At 37.9% G+C, this 19,488-nt stretch overlaps 1 protein-coding gene across 4 annotated transcripts in view; it reads right to left on the reverse strand.

Annotated features, from left to right (window-relative positions):
• The window catches only part of DNAH7 (dynein axonemal heavy chain 7), a 271,037-nt gene that overhangs the window by 81,721 nt on the left and 169,828 nt on the right, over positions 1–19,488 (reverse strand). For all 4 annotated transcript variants that reach the window (XM_086719178.1, XM_086719180.1, XM_025929537.2 and 1 more), the window contains 2 exons: positions 19,295–19,458; positions 1,304–1,458 (listed from right to left, as the gene is read on the reverse strand). In XM_086719178.1, coding sequence (XP_086575304.1) covers positions 1,304–1,458; positions 19,295–19,458 — 319 coding nt within the window. The remainder of the gene's footprint in view (positions 1–1,303; positions 1,459–19,294; positions 19,459–19,488) is intronic.

Raw genomic sequence — 19,488 nt, forward strand, 5'->3', positions numbered from 1 at the left:
ACCATAACCAAACCTAAAATTGTAATATTTTAAAGATTAGATCATTATTTTATTTAAAACCTTTTTTTTTAATGTTTGAGAGAGAGAGAGAGAGAAACAGAGCATGAGTGGGGGAAGGGCAGACACATGCACGCACACACACACACACACACACACACACACACACACACACACACAGAATTCCAAGCAGGCTCCAGGCTCTGTCAGCACAGAGCCCAATGCAGGGCTCGAACTCAAGAACCACAAGATCATGCCCTGAGTCAATGTCAGATGCTCACTGACTGAGCCGACCAGGTGTCCCAAGATTAGCTCATTAACATGCAAAAATAAAAGGTCTAGAAGACTACCTGATACATTTGTTGTAATTCTTCCATGTTTTACTAGCTCTAGTAGCAACTGGAATTTGCTCAACTTGTCCTAAGCACAAATATGTTGTTGTTTCATGTTTATATCCATTTATTTGGTCAAGTAGTCAAAAGTTGATAGGTAACATAAATTTCAAATGTGACAACCCCGGGGCGCCTGGGTGGCTCAGTCGGTGAAGCGTCCAACTTCAGCTCAGGTCATAGTCTCATGGTCTGTGAATTCAAGCCCAGCTCAGACTGTGCCCAACAGCTCAGAGCCTGGAGCCTGCTTTGGATTCTGTGTCTCCCTCTCTCTCTCTGCCCCTCCCCCACTTGCACTCTGTTTCTCTCTCTCTCTCAAAAATAAAATAAAAACATAAAAAAAAAATTAGAACACGATAACCCCAATTTACTCAGATCATAAACATTTTGTGTTTCAACAAATGCGACACGTGCATAGAGCTTTATTGAAAAATCCCTGTCATGTTTCTAATCTCTCCATCCTGGCCGATAATAGTCAGCCATGCAAAATGTGTGTTCACTTCTCTGCCACTTTGGTAGGACAAGTTGAAAGAAGAATAAATAGATAATTGGACTAATGTGTTAAAATACTTCTGGCATATGGAGTGGTCCTATTAATTGCAGAAGTGGAATTATAATGAGAACTAAAGAATGGAAAACCACAAACAAAAATGAAAACATCTACATTAGAAGAAGCCTCACAAGTGCATCTTGGGACAAAGGAAACAGCCTGACCCAACGAGAATGATAATCTCTCAAGTTCTTGATTAATTATCAATAAGTAATGAAAGACATAACAAAGCCATTATTTATTTAAGATGAGTCTGACACAAATATCTTTTTAAAAAAGAAAAAAACCTACCTCCTTCTGGGTTAGTTGTGCCCTTTCCAGGCATTACCGTAATGTACACTTATACACTTACTATTCAACTACATACCAGGGGTACCAAACTGGATGCAATTTTCCAGAGTCCTGACGTAGTCAGGGTCACTTAATTTAATTACATGAAGACTATTGGTTTTTTCCATGTTCTTGATCCATTTATTAGCCTGACCTTGAGGATCTATCATCAGAGGCCACCTTCTTGCATTCCTGAAAGAGGGAAAAAAGACAATGCTGGTCAAATCATGATTTGTCTCTATGTTAATAATCATGCACATACCACTTTCTTCCAGTTTATGCTTTATGGTAACATTTTACTTTTTAATGTACTAGGAGAAACTATGTTCTTACAGCAGAAACATTTACATTGACTAGACTATTAAAATGACAACTATAAAAAATCACATTGCACACACATTTTGGGGAGAGAGAGAGAGAAAATGTGAGTTGGGGAGGGGCTGAGAGGGAGAGAGAGAATCCTAAGCAGGCTCCACGCTGTTAGTGCCGAGCCTGATGACATGAGGCTCAATCTCATGAACCGTGAGATCATGACCTGAGCCAAGATCAAGAGTTGGACACTTAATTGACTGAGCCACCCAGGCATCTTGCAAGTTGTTTACTCTTTGGAAAACAATAATTCTCTAAAGGTTAAACTTTTGAAAACATTTGTCGCTTTTGCTGGTTAAGTCAATTCAATTAGCAAGAACACTGCAAATTGGGAAACCAGTTTTTCACTGGGCCCTGCCATTAATTACTTGTGTGACTCTGAAACCATTTCTTGGTTCCCATCTGCTATCATTTGTACAAGAGAGAAAGAGAAAGAATTGAGACATCATATCTCTCTTTGAGATCTAGACCATTAAGGATATAATGGTCTAAAAAAAAAAAAAGCATAATTTTAATCATCTAAACTTCTTGGACCCTAAAGTGTTAATACAACTTTTGACCCAGTATTTGTTTCAAACACTTGTATATTTAATGTCATACATGTAGTTCATTACGTATTTCTAAGCTTCCTACAGACAGAAAGATATTCTCTGAAAGTCAGTTTTTGCACGATGGGAGAGCTCATACTTACTGCTCTGTTCTTACTCACATCCCTTTTTTACGATAAGATCAAGAGCAGCAAACCAGGAGATACCCAGTTTATTTTCCAGGGTGATGTGGGGTCACAAAGAATTAACCAGTATCTGCCATCACTAAGTAGTATCCAACCATATAGCTTTCTGCATCGTGTGAAATGCAATCAGCATTAAGATTACCGTTATTCTCTTAGAAGTTTCAATAAACACAAGCCATAATTGTGGTCACTTCCCTAAAGATACTGCCATACTCTTCAAAAGTGAGCACAGCAAAGTCGTAGGTTGCCAGAAGAGCAGAAGGAGAAAATAAAAGGTGACTGGAGCAAACACAAAACACAAAAATGCGAGGCTAAAAAGGGATAATTTATTCAATATCCTCTCCTTATAATATGAATTTAGAAATTCATGGGATAATTTGTCCCAAATGGAAGTAATCCATTTAAGTATTTAGTATTTAAGTTAGAACCTGGAATAAAACACGTAGTTTATATTGTAGAGAAGACAGACTTGGCCTCCAAATTAGCATTATACAATGTAGTAGTCAGTTTGAAATTGAGTGACTCAGTCTTCCTTCTGTTGCTTCCACAATTTTTAACCACAGATATTCATGCTGTTTCTTTGTCCAAAATGCACTTCTTCCTCATCTTTTCACGTTCAAGTCCCATGCATGTTTCAAGGTCAGCTGAAATGTTATGCAATTCACAAAGTACCACAGATTGTCTTAACGGAAATTTATTTTCCCACAGTTCTAGAGGCTGGAAGTCCAACATCAAGGTGCTGGCAGGTTTGGTTTCTCCAGAGGCCTTTCTCCTTGGCTTGAAGACAACACAGCCCTCTCCATCTGTCCTCATGTGGGTCTCTCCTCTGCGGGCATTCCTGGAATCTCTGATTATAAAGACACCAGTCCTATTGAATTGGGGCTCCATTATACCTAACTTAACCTTAATTATCTCCTGAAAGGCCCTGTCTCCAAATAGTCACATTGAGGGTTATATACTCAACATATGAATGGGGTGTGTGTGTGGATGATTCAGCCCATACCATAATATTAATTATATTAAGAAGAAGTGAGACCAAAAGAGTAGTGTAATATCTTAGATATAATCAACTAATAAAAATAGAATCATATCCATAAGACACTAAAGGGTATGAGAAGGAAGATTAGAAAGGAATAAAACTTATAAATATGTAAAAGTCTCATTCTGTCACATTTTAGAAATATTTTTAAGTCGGGAGGATTAAGTGTGTTAGCATTTATGCTTCCCCAAAGAAAGTGAATGACTCACTCTTCCTTCTGTTGCTTCCACAATTTTTAACTACAATACCCATGTTCATGTTGTTCCTTTGTCCAAAATGCACTTCTTCCTCATTCTTTCACGTTCAAGTCCTATGCATGTTTCAAGGTCAGCTCAAATGTTACGCACTTCACAAAGCCTATCTTGAGGTCTCTATTCTCTCTGAAGTTCTTTAGCAGTTCATCTATATTACATTTATGGAACTCTGATAGAATGATAATATTCTATTATGGTAACTTTATAATTTGTCAACAGCATCACTCATCTAAGTTGTGTATTCTTTGAGGGAAAGGTCCACAGTGAGTCTTCTTTATCCTTTTTTTCCTGGATCACATAAAGTTTGATAATCTACTGGAAGGCAAACAACCAAAACGCATCTGACAAACATCATATGGGTTAACAGATTATAAACACAGACATTTTCTAAGTGATCCCCCTCCATGGAGAATACCACTCCAAAGAATACCATCTCAGATTCAGAGGAAAGGATTACAGTGCTGACCAAGCTGGGCTAAGTCCATCATAGTCTTTCTCTTCCACTGATTGCAATGAAAAGTTCTGGATAAAATACAAAAAGCAACTGTTTACAGATTCTAAAAAGTAAATAATGAAACGTGAATGGAAAGAAAGTTAAAACTGGAGGAATGACCAATAAAGGGGTAGTTTCCTGTGTTTGTTTGTTTGTTTTTTTTCTTTCTATCTTCTGGCTTTGGTTGAAGAACAGACCTAATGGGCACCCTGGGCAGCAATCACAGGTAGCAAAAATTCAAACTAGAAGACAAAATGATCATGTGTGAACAGGGTAGGGAGGAGGATAGGCAGAGGGAACCTCTTTTTCCTTCTGTCCCTGTCCCCAGGTCAACCCCAGCCACAGAACCATATTCCTATGCAGAAGGAAAACCAATCTGAGAGATCTCAATCACTCTAGATAGCAGAGTTGGGCAAAGGGGCCTCTGCTGTGCATGGTGTGTAAGGGTTTCTTAGTCTGCCCAGGTTGTTGTAACAAATTACTTAAATAATAGACATTTTCCACAGTTCTGAAGGCTGGGAAGCCCAGGACCAAATTTCTAGCAGATCCACTGACTGGTGAAGGCCTCCTTCTGGTTTGCAGATGGCAATTTTCTCATTGCCTCTTCACATGGTAAATTAGTGCCCTCTTAAGGGTGGTAATCCAATGAAAACTCCAGCCTGGTGACCCAATTACCTCCCAAGGTTGCACCTCCAAATACCATCACATTGGTGACTTGGGCTCAACATACAAATTTGGCAGACACAAAGATTTAGTCCAAAGCAGGGGGAACCCCAGTCTTTTTCTTTTTCCTCTTGTCACTTTGCCCCAAGTGTGGACATGAGTTGTGCAACAGTGTGGGAAGCTGAAACTCTGAGAGAATACCGTCATTTTGCACAGAAAAATACAGAGAATGAGGTCCCTGAGATATGGAAAGTACAGGAGAAATCCTGGAGAAGACAGACTCCAAGAAAGGATTTCTTAATCTAGACACGAGTTCTGATCCGACTACCAATCTGTGCAGGTGCAAAACCTATCCAAAGAAGCATATCAAAGGTTTTGAGCTATGATATAAACCCACGTCCCAGACTCACCCCTGAGTAAAGCATGCTGAGATGCATCTCTAGACAGCATAGCAAAAACTTTAAATTAGGACTTCACATTGGAGACATCGTGCCCAGAAAGAAAAGACAGAAATTGGCATCTGAACCTTACCAAGTTGTTTGACTACTAAAACAAAAATCAATCTTATTCAGAAGATTTTAATAGGAACCAGCATCTCCTTTTCAAAAGGCCCAGGGTACAATCCAAAATTACTTAACAAACAAAGAGCTAGAATGTGACTAATTCTCAAAGAAAAAGCAGAATGTTAGAATTACCAGAAAAGAACTTTAAAGCATCCTCCACAAGGTAACAGTATTATAAAATAATAATAATAATAATAATAATAATAATAATAATAATAAATGGAAAGAGAGGTGTTCTCAGCAGAGAAACAGAAAGAATAAAAAGGACCAAATGAAAATTTTAGAACTGAACAATATCTGAAATCGGATCCAGTGTAAGGATTCAATAGTAGAAAGGAGATGACAGAGGAAAGTCAGTAATCTAAAAGACAGATGAATAAAAATAATCCAATTTAAATACTAAAGAGAAAAAAAGATAAAACAAACAGAGCCTCCAAGATCTGTGAGAAAATATTAAGAGGTTTAACACTCATGTGATGGGGGTCCCAAGAGAGAAGAAAGAGGTAAATGCAGAAAACATATTTGAAAATATAATGGCTGAAACTTTCTCAAACACAGTGAAACACACAACCATACAGTTTCATAAAGCTTAGCAATCCTCAAAAAAGGAGAAACTAAAAACCAAAAAAAAAAAAAAACCATACAGAAATGCACACACACCCAGATACGCTGTAATCAAACTGTTGAAAACCAAAGATTTGAAAGCATGGTTTTTGAAAGCAGCCAGAGAAAAGTGATACATTATACATTGATGACAATCATGCAAATGACTGCAGATTTCATGTCAGAAATCACAGAGCCAGAACATAGTAGAACAGTCTCAGAAGAATGAAAAGAATTGTCAACCCAGAATTCTATATCCACCAAATATAACCTTCAAGAATAAAGGTGAAATATTCTCAGATCATGAAAACTAAAAAAATTCTTTGTCAGCAGATTCCCTCTAAATTCTAATGTTCTTCACTCTGAAGGGAAATGATACTAGAGTGAATCTTAGGAAAAAAGCAACAAAATGGTAAATATAATGGACTGTTTCTCTCCTCTTAATTTCTTTAAAATATGTATAAATATGGAGACAAAAACATTCAGTTAGGGGGAGCTTCAAAGTATACAGACATACTACATACGACTACTCTAACATAATGAGGAGAGGGTAAAGGAGACCTATATGGTTGTAAGCATTCTACAATTTTTATTTTTTTAATTTTAGTTAACATACAGTGCAATATTGGTTTCAGGAGTAGAATTCAGTGATTCATCACTTACATACAATGCCCAGTGCTCATCACAAGTGCCCTCCTTAGTACCCATCACTCATCAAGCCCATCTTCCACTCACCTCCCTCCATCAACCCACAGTTTGTTCTCTATCATTATAAGTCTCTTGTGGTTTGTTTCCCTCTCTTCTCTTCCCCCCACTTTCTCATATGTTTATCTGTTTTGTTTCTCAAAGTCCACATATGAGTGAAATCATATGGTATTTGTTTTTTTCTGACTTATTTCAATTAGCATAATACATTCTAGCTCTATCCATGTCATTACAAATGGCACGATTTCATTCTTTTTGACAGAAGAGTAATCTTTTATAAAACACACACACACACACACACACACACACACACACACACTACATCTTCTTTATTCACCAGCCTATGGACATTTGGGGGTCTCTCCATAGTTTGCCTATTGTTTGTAATGCTGCCATAAGCATTGGGGTGCAGGTACTACTTCAAACCTGTATTTTTGTATCCTTTGGGTAAATATCTAATAGTGCAATTGCTGGATCATAGGATAGTTCTAATTTTTTGAGGAATTTCCAGAATGGCTGCACCAGTTTACATTCCCACCAAGAGAAGAATTCTATATTTTAATTGAAGCAGGAAAATATTATTTGAGTAGACACAAAAATTTGTACTAAAAAATAATGCAGGGGCACCTGGGTGGCTCAGACGGTTAAGCGTCTGACTTTGATTCAGGTATGATCTCATGGCTTGTGAGTTTGAGCCCCACACTGAGCTCTGTGGTGACAGTGCAGAGCCTGGAGCCTGCTTCGGATTCTGTGTCTCCCTCTCTCTCTACTCCTCCCCTGCTTGTGCTCTGTCTCTGTCTCTCAAAAATAAATAAACATTGGGAAAAAAAATAATGCAAAGCATTATAGTGAAAAAATCCAGTAGATAAATTAAGGTGGAATACTAAAAATTGTGGATTATTCAAATTATCCCAAAGAATGAGATAGGACAAACAGAGCAACAAAAATCACATGTAAAAACCAAAAAAAAAAAAAAAAAAAAAAAAAAAAACCCAAAATAATAATATGGTCGATCTAAATTCAATTATACTGACCACATTAAGTGTAAAGTTGTCTAAACGTATAATTAATGGAGGGAGATTATCAGACTGGAAAAAATATAGGCTCTGTATGCTATCTATAAGATACCCTCACTTTAAATATAACATTTATATTAATGATAAAAGTAACTGATACACCATGCAAACACTAATCAAAAGAAAGCTGAATTACATGTAGACTTCAGAACAAGAAAAATTATCAGGGATACAGAGGGATGTTACATAATAATAAAAAAGTCAATTTATCACAAAGACCTAACAATCCTACATGTTTATGCATCTAACAACAGAGCTCCAAAATACATGAAGCTACAACTAATAGAACTGAAGTGACAATAAATAGACAGATTAGCAAGGATGTGGAAGATGTGAACAAAACTATGCCACAAGTGAACCTGACATTTAAAGAATCCTTGGAGTGCCTGGGTGGCTAAGTCAGTTAAGCATCCAACTTTGGCTCAGGTCATGATCTCGCAGTCCTTGAGTTCGAGCCCCACATCGGGCTTTGTGCTGACAGCTCGGAGCCTATAGCCTGCTTCAGATTCTGTGTCTCCCTCTCTCTCTGACCCTCACCCATTCATACTCTGTCTCTCTCTGTCTCAAAAATAAATAAAAGTTAAAAAAATAAAAAAAATAAAAAATAAATAAAAGCCTTAAAAAAAAAAAAGAGAATCCTCTACCCAATAATAGCAAAATAATATTTTTCAAGTATACATGGAAAATTGAGAAAGACAGACCATATTTATGGCATAAAACAAAGAAATTTAAAACAACTGGAATCTTACAATGTATGTTCTCTGAACATAATGAAATTAAGCAAAAAAACAAAAAAATAATAGAAAATAGCTTAAAAGTTATCAAGTATTTGGAAATTTAAAAACATACTTTTAAATGGCCTATAAAGAAGTCTCAAGATAGGACATATTTTGAAGGAAATGAAAATACAGCATATCAAAATTTGTGCTATGCAGCTAAAGCAGTGCTTAGTGGAAAATGTATAGCAGTAAATGCTTAGATTAGAAAAGAAGAAGAATCTAAACTCAATAACAAGCTTTCACCTTAGGAAACCACAGAAGAGAGTAGTTTAGGCCAAAAACAAGAAATAATAAATATTAAAGCAGAAGTCAATAAAATGGATAACAAAAAAGGTGGATAAAAACAATGAAATGAAAGGTTAATTTTTAGATAGGATCCAGAATATTTATTAAGCTTTACCTACACTGATCAAGAAAAAATAAAATTAAAAAAAGGAAATGCTAATTACTGATATCAGGAATGAGAGAGAAGATTATAATCATAGACCTTGCGGACATTAAAAGGATGACAAGGTAATACTACAAACAACTCTATGCCCGTTAATTTAACAACTTAGTTGAACTGGACCAATTTCTGGAAAGATGGAAACTACCAAAATTCACTTAAGAATAGATAAATTGCTGGGCACCCGGGTGGCTCAGTAGGTTAGGTATCCAACTTAGACTCTGGTCATGATCTCATGGTTTGTGGGTTCAAGTCCTGCATCTGGCTCTGTGCTGACAGTTCAGAGCCTGAAGCCTGCTTCAAATTCTGTGTTTTCCTCTCTTTCTACTCCTTCCCTGCTCATGCTCTGTCTCTCTCTAAGTAAACATTTAAAAAAAAATTTTTTTATAAAGAATAGATAACTTTAATGGTCTTTTAACTCTTTCAAAATTGAAATCATAGGTAACGTCTTCCAATAAAGAAAGTTCTAGGCGCGAATAGTTTCTTTGGTTCTTTCTACAAAACATCTAAGAAAAATAATTCTACATAATCTCTTCCAGAAAACAGAATGGGGGAGAACACTCTCCAATTTGTTTTATGAGGCCAGCATTACCTTGATACTGAAATCCTGCAGACATGCCAACAAAAGAAACCACATACCAATAACCCTCATGAACAGAATGTAAAAATCTTCAACAAAGTGTCAGCAAATTGAATCAGAAGTATATAATTAAGGAGAATATATGAAGACCAGGTAGGTTTTATCCTAGAAATGCAAGGTTAGTCAAACATTCAAAAAAATCAATCCGTAAAATTCACCATATTAACAAACTAAACTTAAAGCACACATCTCTCTGCTTCTGGGCGTGTAGATATGGGGGCCAGCGACGCGGAGGAGGATTCCTCAACAGCATCTTTCCCAGAGAGTATGAAACAGCTGAGACACTACTCAGTTCAGAAGTTCATATGCTCCTGGAGCATCGAAAGCCACAGAATGAGAGTACAGAGGTTGCATAGGGACTTCCTGAGGTCTTCATGTAAACTTTAAATGTCACAGCCCGTCTCAGTCATTTCAAAAACAGGAGAGTCCATTGCCAGTGTCCGCAGCTTGTTGCTTTAGGAGAAGCTTCTTAAGTCTGAGTTGGCCTGTTTGGCCAACATTTGCCCAGAGCCTGCTGAGGAGTGGAAGGCTCTGACTCCAAGCCCGGAGGGGTGGTTTGAAGGTTAGGAGCTACAGCAGATTCTTGACGGTATCCAGACCATGCATAGCTCTCAATATTAATCTCCAAATATCACCCTGCTGCTGAGTGAACGACATCCCCCACTGGCCTGGGGTCTGCCTCCGACTTACACGGAACTTACTTTGCAGAAGCCACTTGGGCTTCTTTTGGACAGAACAACCTGGCTTGGTTTTGGTTTAGGTGCTACTTCAAACTGGACAACTGGACCATGGATGCCCTGACCTTGCCGCTGGGAAGGGTGAGATGGAGAGGTGCATATGAGCTACACTGTTGACTAGCTTACACCAGAGTTTTGGCCCTTGTATTTTTTTAAAAATTGTTCTTGATTTTTTTTTTTTTAAGTGACCTTTATTCTCAATGTGGGTCTTGACCTTATGACTCCCGAGATCGGGAGTCACATGCTCTGCTGCCTGGGCCAGCCAGGTGCCCCTTAAGATTTTATTTATTTGGTATTTATTTATTTATTTATTTATTTATTTATTTATTTATTTTTGCCCCTGGGTTATTTTTGATTCCTAAGATTTCATGTTTTAATTTCAATGTGTTTGTAGATTTTGACACTATATTAGAGCACATAAAACTAGTATAGGAAACAGCAGTCTTCCCTAAATGCAAAAGGAAGAATTAAGGGGCACTTGGTTGGCTCCGTGGTTAGAGCATGCAACTCTTGATTTTGGGGTCATGAGTTCAAGCCCCACTTTGGGCATGGAGCCTGCTTAAACAAAACAAAAACACCCGAACAGGAGCCCCCAAATATAAATGCAAAAGGAAGAATTTGAACCAGACCTGTATCATCATCTGAAATTCTCAAAGACAGAATAGTGTTAGTGACTGTGAGACAGCATTAGCATCATTGTGCCAGAAGTCAAGGAAGTCAAGGAAGAAGGGCATCACGGAAAGTAATTACACCTGAGGATAACTCCAAGCATCTTGGGGCCCACAGCCCTGAGGTAGATAGGTACTTGGCCTGTTTTCTTGGAGTTCTGAAGGATGTAGGTTTGGAGTCAGTGGTCCTAAAGCACTGTTTTCTCACTCCCAAATTAAGATTTTTTTTCCTTCATAGGCCAGACTTGAAGGTCTAACACTTTGAAGACTCCTTGTATGGGGCATTGAATCCAAACCTCTGACTTGCTACTCGGCAGCAGGTGTTCTCTGATGGAGGTGATTTGGAAGGAGGGAGCCTGCCTCTTCCTGAGTCGCTACAATGTAGGCACTCTATTTGCGGGGTAGTTGTGGGGGGTGGGGGGGGAGAACTCTTCAATTGCTAAACATGCTAACTTTGTGCAGTGGCAGTATCGTAGCCAAGGAGGTTTATGCAAGGCACAGTTACTGCTAAAAGGGGTAAAAAAATATATATAGCTAAACATTTTAGCTTTGATTTTTCTGAAAGGAAATATGCCTATTTTGTTCACAATTTGGAGATTTTTCTTTGGGGAACTTGCTGGCTCCCAGTGAATGCATGATCCCAAAAATGTTTGGAGAAACAGCAAAGTTTCTTTTTATTTTTTTTTCTTTTTTGGGTAGGCTCCACACCCAATGTCGGGCTCAAGCTCATGACCGGAGATTAAGAGTCACATGCTCTGTGGACTGAGCTTGCCAGAGGCCCTAACAAAGTCAGCTTTAAAAGTTAAGATAGTTTGGGGCGCCTGGCTGACTCAGTTGGTAGAGCAAATGACTCAGGGTCACGGAGTACAAGCCCCACGTTGGGTGTAGAGTTTACTTAAAAAAACAGTAAGAATAAAAAAACAAAAAAACAAAAAACAGATTGTTTGATGTCCGCTGGCCAAGGCAGAAATAAACTTTTCATAAATTCTTTCAATTTCTGAAATGACATGGTTTGTAAGTCACTGATATTCTTGATCAACGTTTGAAGGAAATAATCTTTTCATCCTTGGACAACTTTACTTCTTTGAGGCTTATCAGACTTCTGAGTTGTAAGTTATGTGGATAACAATAGTATCTATTCCATAGATCTTTTAAGAAGATTGAGAAGATTACTAAAAAGAGCCTATTAGTGTCTGCCATACATTATGCCCCAATAAATGTTAGCTCGTATTAGTAGCTCGATCAGATGAGCAAGGGTACACAGATAGCTTGCGTCATAGAAATTAGTGCAAGAATTTGGTACTACACCACAGGTTCTGGTATCAGGCTATGAAAACAAAATGAATTTTATTTATTTATTTGTTTATTTTTGAGACAGAGAGAGAAACAGAGCATGAGCAGGGGAGGGGCAGAGAGAGAGGGAGACACAGAATCTGAGGCAGGCTCCAGGCTCTGAGCTGTCAGCACAGAGCCCAAAGCAGGGCTCAAACTCACGGACTGTGAGATCATGACCTGAGCTGAAGTCGGACGCTCAACCAGCTGAGCCACCCAGGCGCCCCTGCAGAATTGTTTTTAAAGAGAGGCAGTAACGTGTGCAGGTTGGCACAAAGGGATGGACAAGAAAGAACAGAGTGGAAGGCAGACCTCAGGTACCATATAGGCCCGTGCGCTACTTCGCAAGAGAGCAGGCAGTGCCGCCATCTTTACTGGGGTGCCCACTTGTGCCAGTAATCCGTGAGATGCCTCAGAGTATGAAAGTATATATGGGCCTGGCATACACTTAGGCACTGATAAATGGCCATAAGATAATTAGAAGTAGATTAAAAAAAAAAAAAAAAAAACTTGTACTAGCGAATTATTTGAAAAAGCAATGTCATGCTATGTTATAGATTCAAAGTCTGGTCAACATTCTGCTGGACATTGTTCTCTCTGGTCCCAGGGCACATCTTACTATTCAGAATTGTTAGCAGGAGACCCTGCAAAATCCAATCATCTGTGCAACATTGTAAGGCTCATTGTATCATGTTTGCAAAAACCAGAAACAAAACATACTGCACATTAAAACAAAAATATCATGTTGTCAAACCCTCATCAGAAAGCTAAACTTTTCTGAAAATTGTACTCATTTCTGGTTTTATTCAAATTTATTAAACTTGAGGCTTGAAAAACAGTAAAAAAATATATCTCAATAGACACAGAACAAGCACTTGACAAAATTTAACATGTAAAATGGTACGAACCCTCGGCAAACTAAGAACAGAGGGAATTTCCTTTACCTGATGAAAAGGATGTACAAAAAACCCACAGCTAATATAATAGGTCATGGTGGAAGACTAATTCCTTTCCCCTAAGATTGGGTAAAAGGAACAATGTGCAACACTGTAAATTATATTTTTATGACAAATATTCTTACACTTGCCAATATAAACATAAAAAGTCCCTGACAGTACAATAAGCCAAGAAAAAGAAATAAAAGGCATAATTTTAGAAAATAAGAAAGGGGCGCCTGGGTGGCGCAGTCGGTTAAGCGTCCGACTTCAGCCAGGTCACGATCTCGCGGTCCGTGAGTTCGAGCCCCGCGTCGGGCTCTGGGCTGATGGCTCGGAGACTGGAGCTTGTTTCCGATTCTGTGTCTCCCTCTCTCTCTGCCCCTACCCCGTTCATGCTCTGTCTCTCTCTGTCCCAAAAGTAAAATAAAAAAAAAAAAAAAAAAAAAAAAGAAAATAAGAAATAGAACTGTGTCTATTTGCATAGAGTATGATTGTCTATATACAAGATCATAATGAACCTATATAAAAGATCACAGAATAAATGAATTTATCAAGGTCACAATGTACATGGTCAATATTCAAACATCAGTTGCTTTTCTTTTTTCTATTTTTTTATTGGGAGGGAGGAGCAGAGAGACAGGAAGAGATAGAATCTTAAGTAGGCTCCAGGCCCAGCCTGAGGTAAGGCTCAGTCCCATGACCACAAGATCGTGACCTGAGCCGAAATCAAGAGTCAGACACTTAACTGACTGAGACACCCAGACGCCCCTCAATTGCTTTTCTAATACCAACAATGAACAACTGAATAAACTTTTTTAAAGCACCATTTATAATAGCACACAAAAATTAAGACATATTGGGTGTAAGTCTAACAAGGAAATACTGATGAAAGAGATCAAAGGTGATCTTAAAAAATAAAGATGTATTTATAGAAGACTTGTCAATTTTTCTCAGATTGATGTATAGATTGAATGCAGTTCCAATCAAAATCCCAGAAGGATCTTTTGTAGATATTTAAAAACTGAATCTAAAACTTATATTGAGAGGTAAAAAATAGACACAACATGGGGCGCCTGGGTGGCTCAGTCGGTTAGGCATCCGGCTTCGGCTCAGGTCACGATCTCGCAGTCCGTGAGTTCGAGCCCCGCGTCGGGCTCTGTGCTGACAGCTCAGAGCGTGGAGCCTGTTTCGGATTCTGTGTCTCCCTCTCTCTCTGACCCTCCCCCGTCCATCCTCTGTCTCTCCCTGTCTCAAAAATAAATAAACGTTAAAAAAAAAAATTAAAAAAAAAATAGACACAACAATTCCGAAAAAGGAAAACAAAGTTGGAGGATATATAATTTAACTTCAAGACCTAATATAAAGCTACAATAATCAAGAAAATGTGGTGTTTGCACCAAAACAAACAAACAGGGTTGCCTGGGTGGCTCAGTTGGTTAAGTGCCCGACTCTTGGTTTTGGCTCAGGTCATGGTCTCACAGTTTGTGAGCTCGAGCCCCGTGTTGGGCTCTGTGCTGATAGCACGGAGCCTGCTTGAGATTCTGTCTCACTCTCACTCTGTCCCTCACCTGCTTGCTCTCCCTCAAAATAAAGTTAAAAATTAAAAAAAATTTAAAAAGACAAATAGATCAATGGAACAGAATGAACAATCCAGAAAAAGATCCACACATATGTGGATAACTGGTTTTCAACAAAAATGTAAAAGCAATTCAATGGAAAAAGGGTAATGGTATGCTGTTCCACACCTAGTTAACAATTATATCAAACTTATTTTCTCCAAATAATACCCTCAATATGACATTTTAAAACAGTTTTTATTTATTTATTTTTGTGTTTTTCTACATTTTTGTGAGAGAGAGAGAGAGAGAGAGAGAGAGGGGAGAGGCAGAGAGAGGATCCTAAGCAGGCTCCATGGTGTCCATGCAGAGCCCAATGTGGAACTTGAACTCATGAACCATGAGATCATGACCTGAGCTGGAATTGAGAGTCAGACACTCAACCAATTAGGCCACCCTGGCATCCCAATATGACATGTTTTTGATCGAAAAGCAGGACAATGTTGTAACTTCAGTTTTTGATTTTTGTTTTTTTTTTTAAAGCAGATTTTGCTTTAAAAATTTTTTCAATGTTTTTATTTATTTTTTGAGAGAGAGAGAGCACGCATGCATGCCCAAACAGGGGAAGGGCAGAGAGAGAGAGGGAGACATACAATCAGAAGCAGGCTCCAGGCTCTGAGCTGTCAGCACAGAGCCCAATGCAGGGCTCAAACTGGTGACCGAGAGATCATGACCTGAGCTGAAGTCGAGCACTTAACCAGCTGAGCCACCCAGGTGCCCCTAAAGCAAATTTTGCTTTTAAAGATTAGGACTTCTACAGAGTAACATATTAAATGAATAAAATTTCAAAGGAGACATTCTTCTTCAGAGTAGGTAGAAAAGAATGTACTGGTTTTAACAGCAATTATTTTGGAGAGCTATATGCAACACACATTGGTTTAAACAGCTTCAGTCTTTGGAGGAATATAAATCCTGAATTTGAAACGAACAAGCACCGCATTTCCTGTTTACTTCCTCTCCACTATTATTTTGCATTATTTTCTGATAAGACATTTTTCTCTACACAATCTTCTCTCTTACTTCCTCCACCAAACATTCTTGAATCCAGAAATGCTTTAAAACCAGTGGCTCCCAAATGAAAACTGCATTTTTATAGACTCAGCTTTCCAGGTTTTAATACTGTTTGTTCTTTTGTGATGGTCTAGAGAGGATTCTAATTCGGTGCTCTTCGGGGTTTTTGAAAAATGCATTTTTAAACGTTGATTTTTTAATTTATTCTGAGAGAGAGAGAGGGTGGAAGAAAGAGAATCCCAAGAAGGCTTCATGCTGTCAGCGCAGAGCCTGATGTCACAGACCGTGAGATCACAACCTGAGATGAAATCAACGGTTGGACGCTTAACCAACTGAGCCATCCAGGTGCCCCCAAAAATGCATACAGTGATAATACATGTTCACTATTGTGCAGGGAAGGACATAAAATTTAAATATGTAATGGTGATGCATCTCAAAGAGTTTTATTATTTTCCTCTTTACACATGTCCATACATAAAAATTGATAAAAGCAGACAATGAAAGGTGGGTCCTCCTCTCTGTTATCACTGCTACTGAAATAAGCTGAATTTATCTCTTACAGAAATGAAAACTAAGACATTTTTTAAAAAGCAGAGGTATATTAGATATAGGTCTGATTTATTTACCAAGTTGTTAAACAATGTTAATACTATTTCCCCGTGAAATGTTCAGATACAACACAATCACATTTAATGTTATCACTAGCCCTTGAAATTCTCATTAGCCAAGGACCTTCAAGTGTCAGTAGCTGCAAAAGTTAATTATAATCCAATGTATCCAAATCTTATAGATTCTTCCCCTTTCCCTAAATCATCAACTCTTCAGTCAGTTGAGATAGCATGTGAAAAGCACTTAGCCCAGGATTAGGTCTTTAGTAAGTGCTCAGTATTAGGTATTATCATTACCAAGCAAGTATCTCTGGGGAAGAGAAGAACACAGTAGGCAAGTAAATAAGATACTTATCTGACACTTCAAAATGATCACCTTAAACCTATTTACTGAAACCTCTCAGTAGGAGATCACCAAAATACATTGACAAAATAAGCCAAGGATAAAAAGGTTAATATTTCTGTCTTAGTAAAGTTGTTACCATAACTTTTTGCTAATATTTCAACATTTCTATAAACAAACAGCAAAGATGTAGGGGTTCTGGCTCATTAACGTCATGGTTTACCTCTTTCTCTCCTGAAATGTGAGTTTGTTATCTTGAAAAATAATCACCAATAGTTCTATTATTATTGAAATATGACTGGACCCAAAAGAAAGAGTACATTTATTTGCTATAAAATAAGAAGCAATTTAGCCTCCAATGAATATAATGGTTATAGATATCCTGCCAGGTGGAACAAAGGTATATAAATTGCAAATTGAAACAATAAAGACCTAACTACCATTATGAGGGACATGACCAATTATATTCACAAATGCTGGGAAAAAGCAAAGTATTTTTTCTGGGAGGGGAAAAAAATAGCAACAACAGTAGCAAAGACAGCAAAAATGTGACTATTTTTAAGGCTGATGTTAATTGGTCCAGCTGGACAAAGTAAAAGTAGACTTCTAAACTTTCAGAAATCTCCCATATAGGTCAATGCCTAATTGTATTCTCACATTAAACATCAGTGCAAACACTCTACATGCCACCTACCTGGTTAAGGAATTAAAAAAAAAAAATTAGTTGTTATCCTGTACTTGTAAAAAAGGCACTTAAAAAATCTGTTTCAGTGGCAAAGTAATGTACATATTTATCATTTATCTAGATCCTATAATTTCTCTTCGGGATTAATTTAGATTATCAGAGCAGAGCACCCAGTACTTAATTTTAGTTCCCCGAAGAAAAGCCTTGTGGTCTTTTCTCCAAATCAACAAAATAATTACATTTAAGTTTAGTTCCTGAAAAAGTTTGTCTAAGTACAATTTACCTAGTTAAAAAATGAGAGCTATATGACACACTTTTCTTTTTTGCCTTAATGACCAGAAAGCTTTGAAATTAATTCAGGGCCCAATTGTAAGGATTAGCTTGTCTCGAGTATAACTTCCCTAAGTGGTCTTATCAATTTTTACTTTACATTCAAATTGCACATACCTCAAATTCCAGTAGAACAATTCGGTGAATAAATGCTAAATAAGTCCATATATATGTCAGGATCATTTGTCGAGCAGTAAAGAAATGTATTCACCAGAGTTTTAAATTGTGGAATAATTAAATAAATACTACACCCAAAAAATTTAAGAATAACTCATCTTCATACATAGCAGTTATTTGAAGTGAATTTTAAAAAATTCACATGCCTCTGCCATTTTTACTTTAAATTAAGTACTATTACATCACTTACTTTTTCAGTAGTAAACTGACAACCGATCAAAAGTCTTGTAACACAGAACCGAACATTTCTCCTGATGGTTTACCTGTGCTATTCTTTTTTTTTTTTTTAATTTTTTTTTCAACGTTTTTATTTATTTTTGAGACAGAGAGAGACAGAGCATGAACGGGGGAGGGGCAGAGAGAGAGGGAGACACAGGATCGGAAACAGGCTCCAGGCTCCGAGCCATCAGCCCAGAGCCCGACGCGGGGCTCGAACTCACGGACCGCGAGATCGTGACCTGGCTGAAGTCGGACGCTCAACCGACTGCGCCACCCAGGTGCCCCTACCTGTGCTATTCTTAATATGCCAAAACCTCCAAGAAGACTGGCCCAGTGATAGAAGGTGCATGGTAAAGTGAACTAGGAGGTAACATGAATCATAATTGTCCTTACACTGGGTCAGGCTGAAGTTTTTGGTTTTGGGGAGATAAGACTTGGAGGAAAGGTGAAGATGGGTGAGCCTGCAGTGTTCTTCCAGCCCAATGTCCATGGGATTTATCTACTAACTGGGAGATTCCAGGAACAATGGCCACTATCTTGAAAGTCACGGTCAGCCCAGGACTCAGAAATGTATCCATATCAGTTAAGCTGGTCCCACACCCAGGAGGGACTAAGAATTTGGTACACTTGAGTCCATCACTGCCACCAACCCACCATTGTACCTTTCATTAACCTGCAATAACAAAACCCTGTAATTTTATGGGAATTAACAGTTTGGACTTCACTTATTCATGGTAGGGCTTTGCTCTATTTGCTAAAAATTGATTAAAAATTAAGCAAAAGTCATTAGGGTTTTTGATTGTTTACTATAGCCTCCAATATGCCATCATTTTAATATTACTAGAAGGAAGTGATTATTCATATTTAATTGGCTAATTAATAATTTAAGTACATTTTTTCCAATACAATAAAAGTTTACCAGCTGTAATTGTTTAAAAGATGCACAGATAAATAAATCTACTGATTAATAGAGATCATTTGTGAGAAAAATATTTTCCTTACATTATGATGATCCCGTTATCAATGGAAAATGAGTCAGAAGGTAACCCAGCAATATTCCAGGCTCGAATTGTCACTGCTTCTCCCAGGATACCCATAAGAGAATAATCATCAGAGCAGGGAATATCATTGTTTTTGCACAGATTTGTCCACTCCTTCGTTTGGTTCTTTAAGACATACACAAGAGATACAAAAAT

This window comes from Puma concolor, chromosome C1 (assembly GCF_028749965.1).
Source record: "Puma concolor isolate L17-30 chromosome C1, mPumCon1.1.hap2, whole genome shotgun sequence".
Lineage (NCBI taxonomy): Eukaryota > Metazoa > Chordata > Mammalia > Carnivora > Felidae > Puma > Puma concolor.